This window comes from Orbicella faveolata, unplaced genomic scaffold (genome assembly GCF_042242905.1).
Source record: "Orbicella faveolata isolate gen_17 unplaced genomic scaffold, um_ofav_v1 contig_48, whole genome shotgun sequence".
NCBI lineage: Eukaryota > Metazoa > Cnidaria > Anthozoa > Scleractinia > Merulinidae > Orbicella > Orbicella faveolata.
This window is the reverse complement of record NW_028301578.1, coordinates 5,002,105-5,018,535: the sequence shown is the minus strand read 5'-3', so window position 1 is coordinate 5,018,535 and position 16,431 is coordinate 5,002,105. Positions and strand designations below refer to the sequence as shown.

Below are 16,431 nucleotides of genomic sequence, written 5' to 3'. Positions count from 1 at the left end.
CTTGTGTCCACTGCTTGTGTCTTACTTGACACACATATATAATGGGGGTTCTGGGGCCAGCAAGTCTGCGCCACTCCAGGCGCCTTGCTTTGCTCGGCGCCTGAGAAGGCCCAGTTGTTTGCACCCAGAACCCCCATTTTGTATGTGTGTAGCAGGTCCGGGTTTTACCGGTTTAACCGGTGTGACCTGTTCTGAAAGCGGACGGCTCCAGTTGTTTGCATTAGAGAGCTGCCCTAGAATTCTTTCCTATTGAACAAGCCGCAGTTTCTTAGTATAACAACAATGGGTAGCGGGAGAAAAGGTCTGATTGATCAAAGCCAAAAAAAAAAAAGTTTCAAATAAAAATGAAGGAGGAAGATTAGAATGGTTTAGGCCTGCAGACTTAACTTTTCTTTTTTGTATTTGCCGGATCATATTATTTACAATATGAAACGAATGGACCCCAGAGAGGTCGCCAATATTCTGTTGCCAAAAGCCAAAACCAATGAAACATGCCGTATATAGAGCCAGATATAAGATGGCTGACACCCGCGAACAAAACCGATCTCGAGCAACTAACAAGCGAGTTCGTGGTGTTTGAAGACAAGACAGATAATAAGTGGGCCGACGTCGATGAAGCGCTCGAAAACATGGCCGCCCGCTTGTCAGAGCTCGAAGATTCTAACAAACTTTTAACAAGCTGTGCCGCTTTTGGGTCGGGATTTATGGCTGCCAAGATAGCTATCTGTATAATGATGCGCGTCTTTGGTCTGAACAAAAAAACAAAGCAATTAAAGATTCGTGGGCGAGTGTTTTGCCTCAATCCTCGCTCATAGCAAAAACGACCTCGCGCGCAATATCACGCACGTTTCTTTGCAACTCAGGCGTGAAATATTCATCGACAAGAAACACGACGGCGTGGAAAATGACAATCATGTTTTGATTATATGTAAACGAAAACGTTTGTTTTCAAATGTCAATTCGAGCCAGCGGCCGCCTCTATCAAGCAGAACAAATTAGGTGCATTTCTAACGCCTGGTTCCCACTTGTGAGATAAGCATAGCATTAGTGAGATAAGCAGGTTCCCACTTGTGAGATAAGCGTAACACTAGTGAAATAAGTACAAACATAAGCACAAGAAAAAGAAACATGTTCTTTTTTTCTTGTGCTTGCTCTAATGCTTATTTCACTAGTGTTATGCTTATCTCACAAGTATGAACCAAGCTTAAATATCGCCGCCGCAGCAGATTCACTTGGCGCTGAGCTTTTTTTCCATCTCGTTGATCGCCTGGTGTCCAAATGTTTGGCCTGATTTCGACAGATGTTTCACATTTGGTCCACTCGTCGATAATATGCTTATACTCAGCTTCAGAAATGAACTCGTCTCTGAGCGCGGTTTTCATCTTGCTAGAAAGTGTTTCGCGAAATTCCTCCAGCGCAGTCACGATCTTGGTGTGCTTTTCGATTTTGAGGGTGAGCTCTTTTTCGCCCTTTTTTATAGTCGCCGAGCCAGCTACTAAGGCAGCGCCGCAAGCCCCCAGCGCGATGCCAACGGGGTCTCCGATGCCCGTCGCGAAGGCCACGACCTCCCCCCCCCCCCCCTAATGAAAACCCCACAGACAAGGCAGTGGCACCTTTGTCTGCCCATTCCAACCTCTTCCGCGAGTTTTCGCACTTTTTGATCTCGGCGTTCTGTTTTTCCCACTGCGCTTTGACATCGCTTTCTATGCCGCGCACCGCGGCCAGGTGCCTCTCATGCGCGGCTCCGTCTGGTGCCGCAGCCGCGCCTAGAGGGGCTGTGGGGGGCGAGTCAGCGTGTTTCCGAGGAGGCGCCGTGGAGGGCGAGTCTTCGTAGTGCTGAAACTCACCGACGGCTTGGCTCGATGGGTCGAGCCGCGGGTAGAGAGAGGCGGTCGAATCAGAAGACAGAACGTTCACAGACGATATGGTATAAAAAGCGTTAATTAATTTCTAATTCAAATTCCAGAGGCAAGCCTTTGAAATCAAAGAGCTCGCCATTTTCATCTTTGACGCTGAAAGTTATGCTATTTACATAGGCGTCTGTGGAGCAGTCACGCAAAACCTCGTGAGGAGACGAACAATAGCCGATTTTTTTCATAAGGACGGCCTTTCACATCAAATTTGGCTAAAATATCTGATCTTTTTGCGTTTAAAAAGTTTTTGGTTTTTTCAAGCAGATCGCAATGAACGAAGTATGTCGTTGGAGATGTAGGCCGTTTTACTTATGTTATAAGTTTTAAATTCCGCCCAATACCAAGCAAATGGGCTAAATCACGGTCGAGGGTAATTTGTTTTGTTCCAAAATTTCTGATTACAAGCTGCGCAACAGGCTGATTTGTTTCTGTTTCTATTTGGCGGTATTCATATCGGTCAAACAGAGCGTCTATTTTTTTTTTTTTTTTTTGCCAAGCTCTCTAAAGTGTAATGCCCTGGGGAGATTTTAGCAACTGATAAACCTTGAGGGCTATCGGGGTTACCCAAGGCCGCGCTTCCTTCTTTTTCAAGATTATGCCAGCTATTGTAAAAACTGCAAGAGAGGAGTTTCATGAAATGTACCTTCGGGATCGGCTCCTAGAAGTACACAGTTTCTCCGTTATTTTGCGCGACAATCGTAAGTACAACCATTTCTCTTCTTCGAAGAAGATATATTGAACAAATATAACATATTCAAAATGAATGCTTACACAAGTGGAAGCGACGAGTTCAAAGAATTTCAAAAATGGGCGCAAAGGCCAGATACGAAAGCCAGAGAAGCCGCGGCCCAGACAAGCGCGTGGGCCGCATTCACAAAGCAGTTCCCGAATGCTGATAAAAACCAATTCGTGGCACAAAATAAATATTGATGAAAAGCGCAACATCACAGCAGAAATGTTTTTCAAAGCAGGGGAGGGGGCGCTTCGAAGCGTGTTTGGTTCAGGCAGGCGCTCTTGGAGTCAGTCAACGAAAGCCGCGCTCGGTCTGATGGGCGTAGCGGACTTTCCCTATCAACTGTCGCCAATGAAAACCAAAACAGCACTGCCAATCCCAGCCGTACATTTCACAAAAGCGGCGTCCAGCCTGAAGAAAATATTTAACCAAACCATAAATATCTACATGACCCCAGACATCTTCTTCGTGACAAAATTCCGCGACATATTCCAAAAAGCCTTTCTCAAACACATCACTGAGACAGAATCGATAGCCTGGCTGAGCTGTCCTAAAATGAAATATTGGCCTCATCAACGAAACTTCGCTGCAGGAGTTTGTTAATGATTTCAGTTGTTTGTGATTATCTGTAGTTGTGTACAATACGCTATGAGCAGCCTCTCTTGCGGCAAAATATTAAATAGAAATATAATAAAATAAAAATGCGACACAATGATGAGCTCACAGTTGGGAATCATCATGGCTTGATAATGTTTAAACTTCGGCAAATATTTTAGATTCAAGAGTCATTTTCATGCCGAATCACTTACTACTATTTTATCGAGGAAAGAAGACCGCCAATTTGTTTTGAGAGACGGAAGAAACATGAGAAAAATCCATATATAGAACAAGGAAAGGAAAGGGGTAATACTGGTTGATATGCCGTTCGAGGAAAAAAGGGCGCCATCTTGTTTTAAAATGTAAAATGGAATGTAATGTAAAACTTATTTATAGTGGTCATGTACTTAGCTATGCAAGTACTAAGCTTAGCTAGTTTACATGCATGCCACTGAAACAAAGGAAACAATATACTTCAAATATACTTAACATAGTTAAAAATCCCAACCGGAAAAGACGAAAGAAACGTGGCAAACAACATATGTGAAAGAAGAAATTCTTAAAAAAGTTTTCATTCTTACAGCATAATTATCTAAAAAAAACAAACAATTATCTTTCCCCATAACATAACTATTGTATCTTCCTCACCCATTTTAGTTTAAGCATTCAGCAAAATTAAATAGCTTTTAAAGGACCCTTCAGTTTGGTTAACACGATTGTCGTTTCTAGGAAAGTAGCGGCCTCCCTACTTGAAAGATTCTCTTTTTCGTTGTACTTTAGTTGATTGACAGTTCTTTCAATAATGGTATTTCCTTAGCTATCAGCGGCTTGCTATTGTTTATCTGACCAGAGTCATAAACTGAAATGTACCCCATTAGTTTCATCAGTGGGATACAGGCCTCTTCGAACAAAGACACTAGCGAGGGATCTTGGTCAAATCTCCAGTGATCCATCCTGCTTGCGTCGTTCTCCGAAAATTGCGTTCTGGTCGTGTTTACGAGAGTTTTTCCTTCCACAATCCACTTATTAATGGAATCCACCTTGGGGATACCAACAAAATTGTACATGTCTTCCATCATGTTGAAAGCATTGGTAACAATGTCTTCATAACGAACGAGCTTGTACCGCCCTTGGAACCAACTTGGCCAAACCTCCTTTACATAGTTTAAATTATCCACAACTTGGGAACATATCAACTGCGAGTTTTGTTTTATGATTTCAGTTGCTTCTGCTGTTAAATTCTTTGAGTCAAACAGTTGCCTTCTGGAATCCTTGATAAAAAATTTACGCCTGAATAAGGACGAAAGAACTGCTCGAGGGTCCCTCACTAGATGAATGATCAGGCAATCGAACTGATTAGGATCAGAGCTACAGAACCGCTTAAGTTCCTGAATTCCAATTTCCCTAGGCAGTCTACTTTGCATGATTTTTGCTACTGTTAGTTTCTTTGCGGTGCAAGCTTCTCTCACTACTTCATTCGTTAACTCTGGACGCAACAGCCGCCAGTACATGAAAGTGAGGCGCTTTGGGTCCCTCAGAAATGGAGGTAAAATTCTTGCCAATGTGGTCTCTTCTCTAAACGTGCATGTAAACAGATCACGAAGCAGACTTGCAAAGTGAACTGTGTATGCCTTGTTTGTCTGGTCATCTAACGGTTGCCACTCGTCTTCGTAGACACGTCTTCTTAGATTATGGAGTGGCTCGTAAAGGTAGAAGACATCTGGATGCAGATTAAATATGTTCCCAGAAAAAGACGAGCCAGAACTCATGTGGGTCAAAATAATTACGTTCAACCTTTTCGTTCTCTCGGCCAATGATTTCACTGTAGACTTTAACTCTTGTTGATCATTTAGTGCTGAAATGTCACTTTCTTCGCGATTGTGTGACCGAGTTTTCGCTTCCTGTCCATCCTTATATTGTTGCTGATGCATATGCACCAGAATTGTCAGCTCCGCACATATGATAAGGAACGCACCGAGGACGCAAATAAACAAGACACGGAGCAATATACCATTACCACGACAACTGAAACGAAAACAGTAAATCATTTTCGTTGCGAATAGAAAAAAGGATTATCAATGCAAGGAAAAATCTAGATATAGGGGGCAAGATTTGCACCCTGGGCGCGATGGAGAGTGTTTGAAATAGTTACACATTGTCTGAAAGGGAGGTGGGTGGTTTATTGCAGTGATAATAGTGATGTTGGTATTTTGCATCTTCACTTTCTCAGGCCAACATGATAAAGACAAACATTTTTTTTTAAGATGCCAATTTTTGTGGTGAAGTACCTGTAGCTCCTCTGAGGTGGAATGGTACCCTATAATATGACGATGTTCAAGAAAAATCCAAGTTTCGAAAATATAAGATTTAAAACCCTTGAACACTTGTAAAAACATTTAAAACGATCTTGCCGAATTTGCCTCTAGATGAGTATGAAATTCAAGGAAAACATACAGTGATACAATATTTTTTACGGAGCAACGGCCATAGCAACGGGCGTTTCCAGTCAGAACGTAATCCAAAATATAGATAACTTTTAACATAAATGAACGATACTTTGTAGCAATGCTGTTAAGACATGGGCAATTCGATAGATGTAATTACTAGTGAAAAGCGTCGCCTGAATCATCACCGCGGGCTCATTCATTTTCCTTATGAAAGGAGTATTTCCTACAACTGCGGTAACATTTTACAAAATAAAACAACCATTAAAACCCCCCTCTCCCCCGAGATGCAACCTGCACCTTCCGCCCCTTAATGAATTTCTGTGTTGTCAAATAATCCATCGTGTAACAAACTTTAAGTGCAATTTTTCTCAGATGTCGGCGCTAATGCTATAAAATAGTACCTCAAAAGGGCGTGGCTGGTTGCCATGGAAAAAAAATTTAAAATAAAGCCTTCAAAATTCATTTTCTCTAAATGAGTGCAATCTCACGCATCTGATCTTTCTTTTCCATATTGTCCCATTTAGGGCACCATTCCACCTTAAACTACGATAATTGCTATAATAGATTGATCGATTACTGAGGAGAAAAGAAATTTTACTTCAGTCAGTCCCATTCAAAATCCTTCGATCATTTTTGCATGTCACCAAAGAGATAAAGGATGATGTTATCTGCGGGAACGTTGGCCATGGTGGCACCAAGAATATGGTACTCGATCCCACTCGAACTAATTAATTTTTAGATGATAAATATGTTTAAATATCTTAGAATTTTGACTAAGTTTCTTCTATTATTGTTTTCCCCCTTTCTTTTAGCTTTTTAATAATCTTTAATGTAAAGCGCCGTGGACAATTAGTGGAATTGGCGCTATACATATATTTTTATTATTATTTATTATTATATAATTTTAAAATGTCCCTTGGTTCAAAGGTGGACCATATACGACGGCTAGTGGTGACTATCTGTTAGTCAAACGTAACTACTTGCTTCATTCTACGAGCAGCCTACCCCTGATTACTCACAATTTCCTGCTTGAAAATCCGCGTGGAAGAACACAAACGATCAGAGAATTCGCTCGCATTTGGCCGTTTGCGTTCTGTCCCGCGGATTTTCGAGCAAAAGAGAGACTTCTCGCAGTCTACATTCTTTTTTACCAAGAAGTTTTCTAAAACAGAGCAAAACAGGTTATTTACCTTGTTGATGAAGTCATTTCTCTCGTCAAGCTGCTTACGTAAAATCAAATGTTTAACGTACTAAGGACGGATACATATGAAGCGGCAGAAGGACGCGGAGAAATAAAATATAATTTAAATAGACCTAAATAAGCAACACAATAATGTTGATGTCAAGGGAACAAAGATTTACTTTGAAAAATGTCGATTGTCGTTGAAAAAGAGTCGTTGCGTTGAAACAGCTGGTTTCACAAAAGCCTTTCCATAGTTACACGAAAATACCGTCGTTGTAGTTGAAACAGGGAAATTTTGGGCAGAAGTTGCAAGACTTAGGCCAGATAAAAAGGAGAACTTTAAAACGCAGAGAAACCACTTTTTACCATTGCTTTAAGTAACGCGACTAGCAAAAATTTGATAAATACTAGAAGCTAATTAAATAACAATATTTGTCAATATCAAAGTTAGTGGTATAGGTTTAGTTTAGTGGTTTGGGATTGCATTGATGTTTATATAATAAATAGAACATTACATGGCCACTTGTAGAAACGAAATTTCTCTTCTCGTGTTGACAAACCTTTCACTCGTTCGCGGCGCTCACTTGTGAAATATTTCTGAACACTCAATTTGCTACTACTAGCTAGGTACATCACTAACTTTTATATAATAAATATTGTTATTTGATTAGCTTCTAGTATTTATTGAATTTCTGCTAGTCTATAAAAGTGAACTTCAAATGATCTTCAAAGAAATGATCAATTATGCACGATCCTCAGTTGGAATGCTGCTTTCAGCGAATTAATCAGGTGTCGTGTTCGGTCGGACAAACCAAACTACTGTATTAAATCTATCACAAGGGGCTAATCTTCCAAACATTATGAGGTTTCATTGAAATTCCCACTGGTTGCTTTGAAGTTTCTCTGTCAAGTTTGGATATAAAAAATTTACCGATACTCGTTACCTCTAATGGAGATTCGTTCAGCTCAATTAGGTTTTAAGTTATTCTGGGTGAATTAAGTTTCAGTTTCAATTTTCCTTATTTTGTAGCTAAGAGGTTTTCTATTTTGATAATAAATCGTGTGTTGTTCTTGTTCCTCGCGTAAAACGATAATCCCTCAGACCAAATTTGCATATTCTATATGACGAGGCCGCAAACGACAGAATCTGCGATGATTTCGGAATAGATCCATCGAGTGATTTCCGTTTTAAACGTGGAATGAACCACGGCCTGGGGAACGTGTACCTTTACTTGTATGACATAGACAAGGTAGGAAAGGCGGAATGGGCCCATTTTCCCAAGTACCATACTTTCGGCCCCCAAAAAATCAGCTATATTGAGACAGACTTCCACTCAGTATGAGTGGTTCGCTCCAAAAACCGTCGCCGGTTTGACGCAGACAGGCCTTTCGCGCATAAATTAGTCAATCCAAGCTTTTGTTTACTGCATATTGGGCTCGCAAGTCAACGTACGCAGCAGTATTCTTGGAGAAGGAGGCCGAGCGAAAGAAGCCCGCGGTGTGCCCTGGGGTGTGGCTGATGCCCGCGAGAATGATCATCAACGCAGGAAGCAAGGTTGGTTACAACAATAAGCTGAAACAGGCAGTTGCTGGAATGAAACTGGGGGTAAACAATGAGGTGAATCCAGGTACAAAAAAATCTGGGCTAAAAACGATGGAAGGCGACCCATCAAAAATCAACCCGCCAAACAGCCATCCTTCCAAGCCGATTCACAAAGCAGCAACGAGTGGAAGCTAGGAACAAAAGTAAAGCCCACGCCCTCAGACAAAACCCCCAAGGTTTCACCCTCTTCGAGTCAGCAACCAGAGGAGCCACAAGTGGAAGATTCGCAACACGAAATCAAAAAACAGCTGTCATCATAGGGTTTGTAGGCCTCGCTGCGTTGCTATTGATCCTGCTGAAGTAGCAAGCAGGCGGTTAACGGCGCTTTTTGATATATTTTTCGAATAAAAATGCCATCGCGGCAAGAATCAGCAGCCAGGTGTGCTCGGCGAGATAGCTGACCACTTGCCCCGCTGTTTTGATAAGGAAGCTCACAATCGAGCCAATTAGCTTGGGCAGCATGGAACCAAGGGCCCCGCCCATATCCTGAAGACCTTTTCCCAAGCTTTGCCGGTGGCTTTCAAAGCGTTAGTAATTGTGTCGACGACAGCCCCGATTGTGACTCCCGCAGCGACAAGAACAGCGGTAACTGTCACGCCATACTTTTTGAAGATGTCTTTGATTTTTCCCGAGAGAGGCCGCGCCCTTTCTCTTTCCTCAACCTGAGTTTGCAAACGCACGAGCTCCTCGTTTATTTCTGCCACTCTTTCTTCTGCCGCTTGTCGTCATCGTGGTCAAGCCGATAGTCAAGCTCAGAATCCTCGTAACCAAAATCGCCGCCGTCATCTGCCATGTCAGTATATTTCAATCATGTTTTTTTTTTTAAATTAGAAAATAATCCCGGTTTGTTACACACCGCCCAATCAAGTTTGGGCAAATCTCTTCTTCGAAGAGGAAATGTCCGTGCCAGAGAACCTTCTCCCAACGCACACAGAAAAGACCTTACGCGCCATGAAGGCGCCGCGCGCGGTCAAGCGCACCACCCTTGACCGCAATGAAGCCAGAACCGGTGAGACTCTGTATGTTTCAGTGCCTAAGCTGCATGAAAACGAGGTTTTGGCGCCTGGCTCGCTGTCACTGCGCTTTGACATCGACCTGTCTGGCGGGCACGCCAGCAACTTCCTTGTTCAGAACATCACGCTGGCGCTAGTTAACAAGCTGGTCGTGAAGTTTGCGGGCACCGTCTTGCAAGACACCGTGGATTATGACATCTACTAAACGTTCGAAGACCCTTTCCTTCCTGTTGAAAAGCGCGACAACATGGTGCCTGAGGGGATACGGAGCGAAGACTTATGCAAGATACGCACAAAAGCGGGGGACAAGAAAACCTCGGGAGTCGACGCTGAAAACAAACTGAACGAAATCTACGGAACCAAGTACCGCATAAGGCTTGACCATCAGCTGCTGACAGACCACGGCGTTTTCTACCCCCAGGCCCTTTACAACGATCTCATATTCGAAGTGACGCTAACCCCAGCTTCACAGGTGGTCAGAGAGGTAGCAAAAAACCCGAAGCGGGTGGCCGAGGGCACAGTCGTCGCTGAGAAAACGAGACAGGCACGCGAAGCACAGAAAAAAGCCGCTGAAGCCACGAAAGCCGCTGGCCTCGTTCCAAATAATCAGCCCGCAGCCGGGCCGGCAAAAGAAACTTCCGTCGACTCTTCGCCCAAACTCGCTTCCCCTAGTGGACGCGAAGACACAAAAAACATTCTCACCACGACTCAATGGCTCAGTATCATTAGCATTTTAGTTTCCATAATTGGGATCTACTACAAACGTGAAGAGATAAAAAAAAAAGGTTGTCAGTGGTCTACCGGCTGCGGGGCGCCGCCTTCGATGCAAGCAAATGTTGACACGAATGAAAGGCCTCCGGCTGCGGCAAACCCGCAGCCAATTCAAAGAAAAGGTCTCCGCCCTATGGGTTAAAAATCAATTTAACTTTTCCTAATTCATTATATCTGTTCGAAGGGCAAAAATGAAACCGAAAGTAGACGTCCAACAAGTTTTCATCAGCGCTGCTGCTATTTTTGGAATTAGGCTGCTTTGGATTAGTTTCAACGATGAAGTTTTCAAACCAGTCCGCCATCTCATTTCTGCGCCGTTTACTTGGGAAGAAGAGCCCGTCTCTGACTCACTGGAAGAGTAAATATGTGGTGCAGAAGCACCCCCCTAACGAGGGTTTTCTTTTGAAAATAAAAAAATTCAAAACTTATACAGACATGTCTGAAAACAAGCTCGTGAAAATGATCATGGATGCGACCGTTCTTACTGGCTTAGCCGCCGGCATCGGCTGGATTGCGAAAAAGGTGGTGAAAGAGAACTTCACCGCTGACCCCAGTAGCAGCGGCATGAACTATGCAAAGTTCACAGCTGTCCTGGCGGGCAGTATCGCGGTGAAACAGTACCTCGAAGGCAAAAAGATTCTTCCGACCTCTGTGTAACGAACAACAATTAAAAAATATATGTATATCTTTAACGATGGCTAGCATTGCGATGATGGTCGGAGGTGCTATTCTTAACGCCGCTGCTTTGACTGGCGGCAACTATCTCAGTTGCCAAATATTTGTCTGGCGACAGCGGGAAGGCTCATTTAGAAGAGGAAAAGCGGCGCGACAAAGCCCTTGAAGATTATCAGGCCGATATGGCCAAATACACGCGTGACCGCACGAAGCTTCTTGATTGGATTCAAACCAACAGAGAGATCAAAGAACAAGCGAAGCAGAACTTCACGAACACCGATTACGCGTTCAAACTCTATAACTAGGCCCACCCAGACAAGCAAATCACGCTATCCGAAGAGCCTCAATTCGCTGACTTTTATCAACCCAGTGAGCAGTAGAAACCAGGCGAGTTGCTTTTGTGGGGGGCAGCGCGCTCGCTCTCGGCTACGCGGTTTTTCGTTTTCTTTGAAAATGCTCGCATTTTAAAGCAGCGCTATTGGTGTTACAATATGGACACTGAAAAGCAGCTCGCCAAAGTCTACTACAGCCCCAAGGGCTACTGGAAAGGCATCGCTGCCTTCAAAAAATTAGCGGACGCTGCATCCACTAGTGAAGAAACCGCCAAGCAGTGGCTCATCAAACTGGCTTTCTGGCAGATCTATCTCCCCGCGCCGCGCTACATTCCTCGCCCCAAATTTGACGTATCGACGCCTAACGCGGTCTACCAAGCGGACCTTCTTTTTCTGCCTTACGACAAGCTCCCGCGCGGTCGCAAAATTTACAAATACGCGCTGACCGTTGTCGACGTCACCAGCCGCTACAAAGAAGCCTAGCCTCTGACCTCAAAAGACTCTGCTGAGGTTGCGAAAGCTTTCCAGTCGATTTACAGACGCAGCCCTTTGGCTTGGCCGCAGATGTTGCAGGTCGACCCTGGGCGGGAGTTCATGGGAAGCGTGACCAAAGAAATGGAAAACGACAAAACCTATATCCGCCGTGGGCGTGCTGAAATTTACAGAGACCAAGCCATCGTTGAGCGTTTCACCCGCACGCTGGCCGAGCGCTTGTTTGACTATCAGTATGCCGTGGAAATGCTACTGCATTATGGCCAGCGGTCGACTGCGTGGGTCAAAAGGCTTCCCGACGTTGTCGTCGCTCTGAATAATGAGATGACCAGTCTTATCGGGAAAAGACCAGCTGTCGCGATCAAAGAGAAGGCAGTCGCCCCCAAACCCTCTACTTATTCCAGACCTGTGGAATCGAAAGAAAAAAAGCTCCCCCCTCTTATCAATGTGAGATATTTGCATCAGCCTGGGGAACTTGAATGGGGTGCTAAAAGAGCCACAGATCCCGTCTGGTCTTTGAAAGTCTATAATATCGAAAGAGTCATAACCAAACCTAATCAGCCTGTCATCTATTATTTGTCCGACGGGCCTAAGCGTGGCTTTGTTCGTGAAGAGCTGTTGGTCGCGGCGCCTAATACACAGCTTCCGCTTGCTAATGCATGATGCTTCCACTAGTGGAAGCGATGTCTTTGTGCCCGTATGCCAGTGTGTACACGCCGTCATCCGCTATCAGACGCTTTACATCAAAGGACGACAGTGCAACCTTATTCACACGCATGCCATATATCTCGTGGCCCTCACTGCCAAGAATGTTCATCCCGTGCCAAAATTGCTTTTTCTTGAAAAGTGCCTCTTTGTATTGCTCATGACGGATCTCTTTTTCTACCACATTCTTTTTTACCCCCTTGGCTTTCTTGATATTTTTTTGGTTTTCTTCTAAGATCGAATATATCTTCGGCCGTATAGCCACCGCTTCGTTGATCATCCTACCCGTGCACTCGTCTTTCATCTTGCCCAGCGCCTTTTTGTTCACGCCGCTGCAGAGCAGGTGGTCTTTGGGATAATTGCATGAGTCGTACAGACTGAGTTCTTCCGCCATGTCTCTGTAGACATAGTCCGTCTCTATTTCCAAGAGCAAGCTGTCGGTGTCTGTGTAAATCAGCTCGCACTTTGGCCCGTACCTGGCTTTCAAGCGGTTATAGAGGAAGTCATACATCAAGATCTTGCTGTTTTCCAAGATTGTCATGCCTGTGTAGATCGGCTCGTTCAGGAACAGCCGGCTTTTGTGCATGTGGATGCCCACCAGGTCGTTTCCAAATATCTCGTGCCTTGTATATGAGGGGCTGGCCAAAAGGCGACGTATTCTGTCTGTCTCCCAGCTTCGAACAATCTTTACATCAACACGGTATCTCAGGTTCTCCATCGTTTTGCCGAACAATGAGTTGTTCATCAGCTTGTAAAAGTTGGTCTCAAAATCGCTCTTTGCTTCCTTCCTGAATTCTGTGTTCATCCGGATGTAGGGCTCCATCCATCGCTCCTGATCAAACTCGATGAACCTCGGTGGACCTTTTTCAAACACATCCCCTGTCTGAGATAAAACTGCAGATTCTTGTAATGGATGACGTAATTGTTTTTGACATCTTCTGTGGCTTTGATTGCAATACCGGCCTGTATCGCGGTTATGCACGGCGATAGAGTCCAAGAACAGATCCTTCAGTTAACCAGACTTTTGTTGCAAATATGGCATCCGGTCGCGTTTTTGTGTTTTTCCCAATCTTCGGGCGTCATCACGAGCGGCTTTTTGTCTGCAATGTACGCCTGCATTTGGCGTTCGTCCTCTAAGATGCTGGTTAGAAGCACATATACCATCGCTTCCCACGACGATGTATGAGAAGCCGCATGGCTCATGGATCTCTGTTTTGGCCGTGTTGCCAGCAACTGCAAGCGGCTCGCAGCCTGTTATCTTCCCTACCGTACCAAAGACTCAAAGTCTGCGTATATCACGAAAGGCGCTTTCATCTGCTTATGATGGTTTGTAAAAGACACTTTGTTTTCTCCCTCTTTGGGCAGCTCTGTTCTTGTGGGCCTTTTCAGCAGCCTTTTGCATTCGGGTTTGTGTCTTTCAAGCAGCTCTGCTGTTGTGTAGCAGTGCAAACATCTTTCACAAAAATGTTTGCTGTTGTTATGCATGCCTGCTTTCGTCATACAACAAAGCGTTCAGCCTTTTCACATAGCAGTAGTGCGATTTTTCTTTGTCATTTATCAGCATCAGGTTGATTCGCGGGAGGTCGCCCTCATTTTCACTGATTCCATGCACGATCACGCGATCACGCGGTCGTTTTCCCAAACACGTTTATGGCAAGTTTCGGGTTTTGCTTTTCTAGTTTATTAATCTGTGATACGGGTGTGGGGAAGTCTATTCCTGTAAAATTCAGCCCGTCTTCTGTGGGGTAGCCTGAGGTTCTTGTCACTTTTTTTTTTACACCATATGCCGGTGGAAATAAGGCTGCACGGGGCGCCCATCTCAAGCACGCGTTGTCTCTGTTTCGTACGTCGATCATCGCTTTTTTGCTTTGGAGCTTTTTGGGCAGAGTCATGTAGCTTCCAAGACGCCTTCTACCACCCAGCCTGAGCCTCTTTGAGACCATGCTTCTATTTCGCCTTTGACTTCGTCAATGAAACGGCGAAATGTGCTATTTACTGTTGCTGCGTTGTTTCTGTTGAAAACCGCGGGGTCTTTCTGTTTGAAATAGTGTTCCATTTCTTGTTTTTCATCATCTCTAGTTATCGAAAACTTAACTTTAAGCGCGAACTGCGTTTTGAGGCTTTTTAGGGTTTTAATTTCATTTTCTACTACTTCTTCAAATCTTGATTTCGTTTTTTGCGCGAATCTGAGGAGGTCGGCTTTGTATTTGTAAGCTTCTGGGACTGCCATTTTCCATACAAGAAGCCATCCATTGCAGTTGGTTCTTACCAACTCAAAATCAAAATCCCTCCTGGGCTTGAGAGGGGGTTTAAGTCTCATGTTCTCTTCGCGCGGAATAGATCCGTAGAACATCTCCAGCACGTCAGATGAAAATATTGAAGCGGCCATGGTTACTCTATACTAAGACACGCGGCTTGGACAATAGAAAATAATTCTAGGGCAGCACTCTAATGCAAACAACTGGAGCCGTCCGCCTTCAAAACAGGTCAAACCGGTTAAACCGGTAAAACCCGGATGTGCTACACACATATAAAATGGGGGTTCTGGGTGCAAACAACTGGGCCTTCCCAGGCGCCAAGCAAAGCGAGGCGCCTGGAGTGATGCAGACTTGTTGGCCCCAGAACCCCCATTACATACGTGTGTACTCGTGACCACTTACTGATCAAGTAACTTTAAATGTTTTGTTATTATTTAAAGGTTATGACGTGTGCACTTCTTCAGTCGAAGTTTAAATTATGTAGTATGCAACAGAGAAATTCTATGAGTAAAACATCAGATTTTGCCTATCTTGAAGTACTTTTACCTTTAATAGGTTTCTCAGCACCTCCGCGTGCGCCAACCTCGTTCCCAGGGCTCCGCGTCCACCTCTCCCAATTTCTATGGCAAAAACCCTGGGAACGAGGTTGCGCGCGCACCTAAATTATCCTATTTGACGTCACAAAGGAGATTTCATTCGAAGATTATTTGAGGCATTTCTTAACCAGCAAAGCATGTGCTTGTCCAATGAACATGGGGACGCTAAATATAGAAAAGATAATGCAGTTTTTCAGGTTAGTAGGGATTTGTGTCAGTTCGGCACGTATGAGAGACTCAATGGATTGTAAATTTTGCGGAAGATAGTGCATTTTTAGATATTTTCACCGAGTTTTACCGAGTTTTTGGCGGAAGCAAAATCCATGCCCATTTTTTTCTGTTTAGCATTGATACACAGGTTTTAAATAACCTTTCTGCTGTGGGCATACATTCCGCAGAAAAGATCTTTGCGAAAATTTACCGTTAGAATCATTATTTTGAGTTAAGGACAACAACAACGACGACAACGACACATTTATTTATTTCTCATATATTTACAATTTTACAAAGATATATACACTGAACACTTTATTATTAAAGTTAATTAAGCCAAAAAAAAAAAAAAATTGACTATGACAACAGCGTGAACCCGCAGGTAGTCAATTCCATATTGCGCAAAGGTTAGTTCGATTAACCCTTAGCAATCATCAGTCACTTTTGAAGTTCACGGATTTGCTCACGGAGCGCTTTGATTACATAAATATTTGTTTACTTTCCGTGTATTTGCATTGCTTGCTAAATAATCTCAATTAAGAAACAGATGCACGTCATTTGAGATCTTAAATTCCCTCTTCTTAAAATGGGCTTTATTGGTCTTCTGAAACTGGCAGGGGGCTCGGCCGGTTAGGACCTTCTGGGTAGGGCTTGCCACAAGTTGTTCGGCAACTTTTTGGCAACTTTTCGTATTTCAAGCAACTTTTTTTTGTTTCGAGCAAGTTTTTGCATTCTGAGCAGCTTTTAGTGCTTTGATTGGCCATGCTTCCATATTTCACAATGTTTCGGTAGACAATTTATGAATTTATTTAATTTTTTTAAAATTTTTAAATAATTTTTTAATTTTTTTTAAACAATTTTTTTAGAAAACTTTGATATTGACGCGTAGTATCTACTGAT

General features: G+C 43.6%; 1 protein-coding gene and 2 pseudogenes across 1 annotated transcript; 1 reads left to right on the top strand and 2 right to left on the bottom strand.

Annotated features, from left to right (window-relative positions):
• Positions 1-3,783: 3,783 nt before the first annotated feature.
• LOC149096111 (carbohydrate sulfotransferase 4-like) lies at positions 3,784-5,291 on the bottom strand. Its single transcript, XM_089281327.1, has one exon. It carries the CDS (start codon positions 5,289-5,291, stop codon positions 4,020-4,022), a length of 1,272 nt encoding a protein of 423 aa, XP_089137453.1. The 3' UTR covers positions 3,784-4,019.
• Positions 5,292-10,695: 5,404 nt separating this feature from the next.
• LOC149096110 (uncharacterized) lies at positions 10,696-12,422 on the top strand (annotated as a pseudogene).
• Positions 12,423-13,472: 1,050 nt separating this feature from the next.
• LOC149096109 (uncharacterized) lies at positions 13,473-14,520 on the bottom strand (annotated as a pseudogene).
• Positions 14,521-16,431: the final 1,911 nt, after the last annotated feature.

Bases quoted from the DNA above. Each gene is read 5' to 3' on its own strand.
- LOC149096111 (XM_089281327.1), bottom strand. From the start codon at position 5,291: ATGATTTACTGTTTTCGTTTCAGTTGTCGTGGTAATGGTATATTGCTC.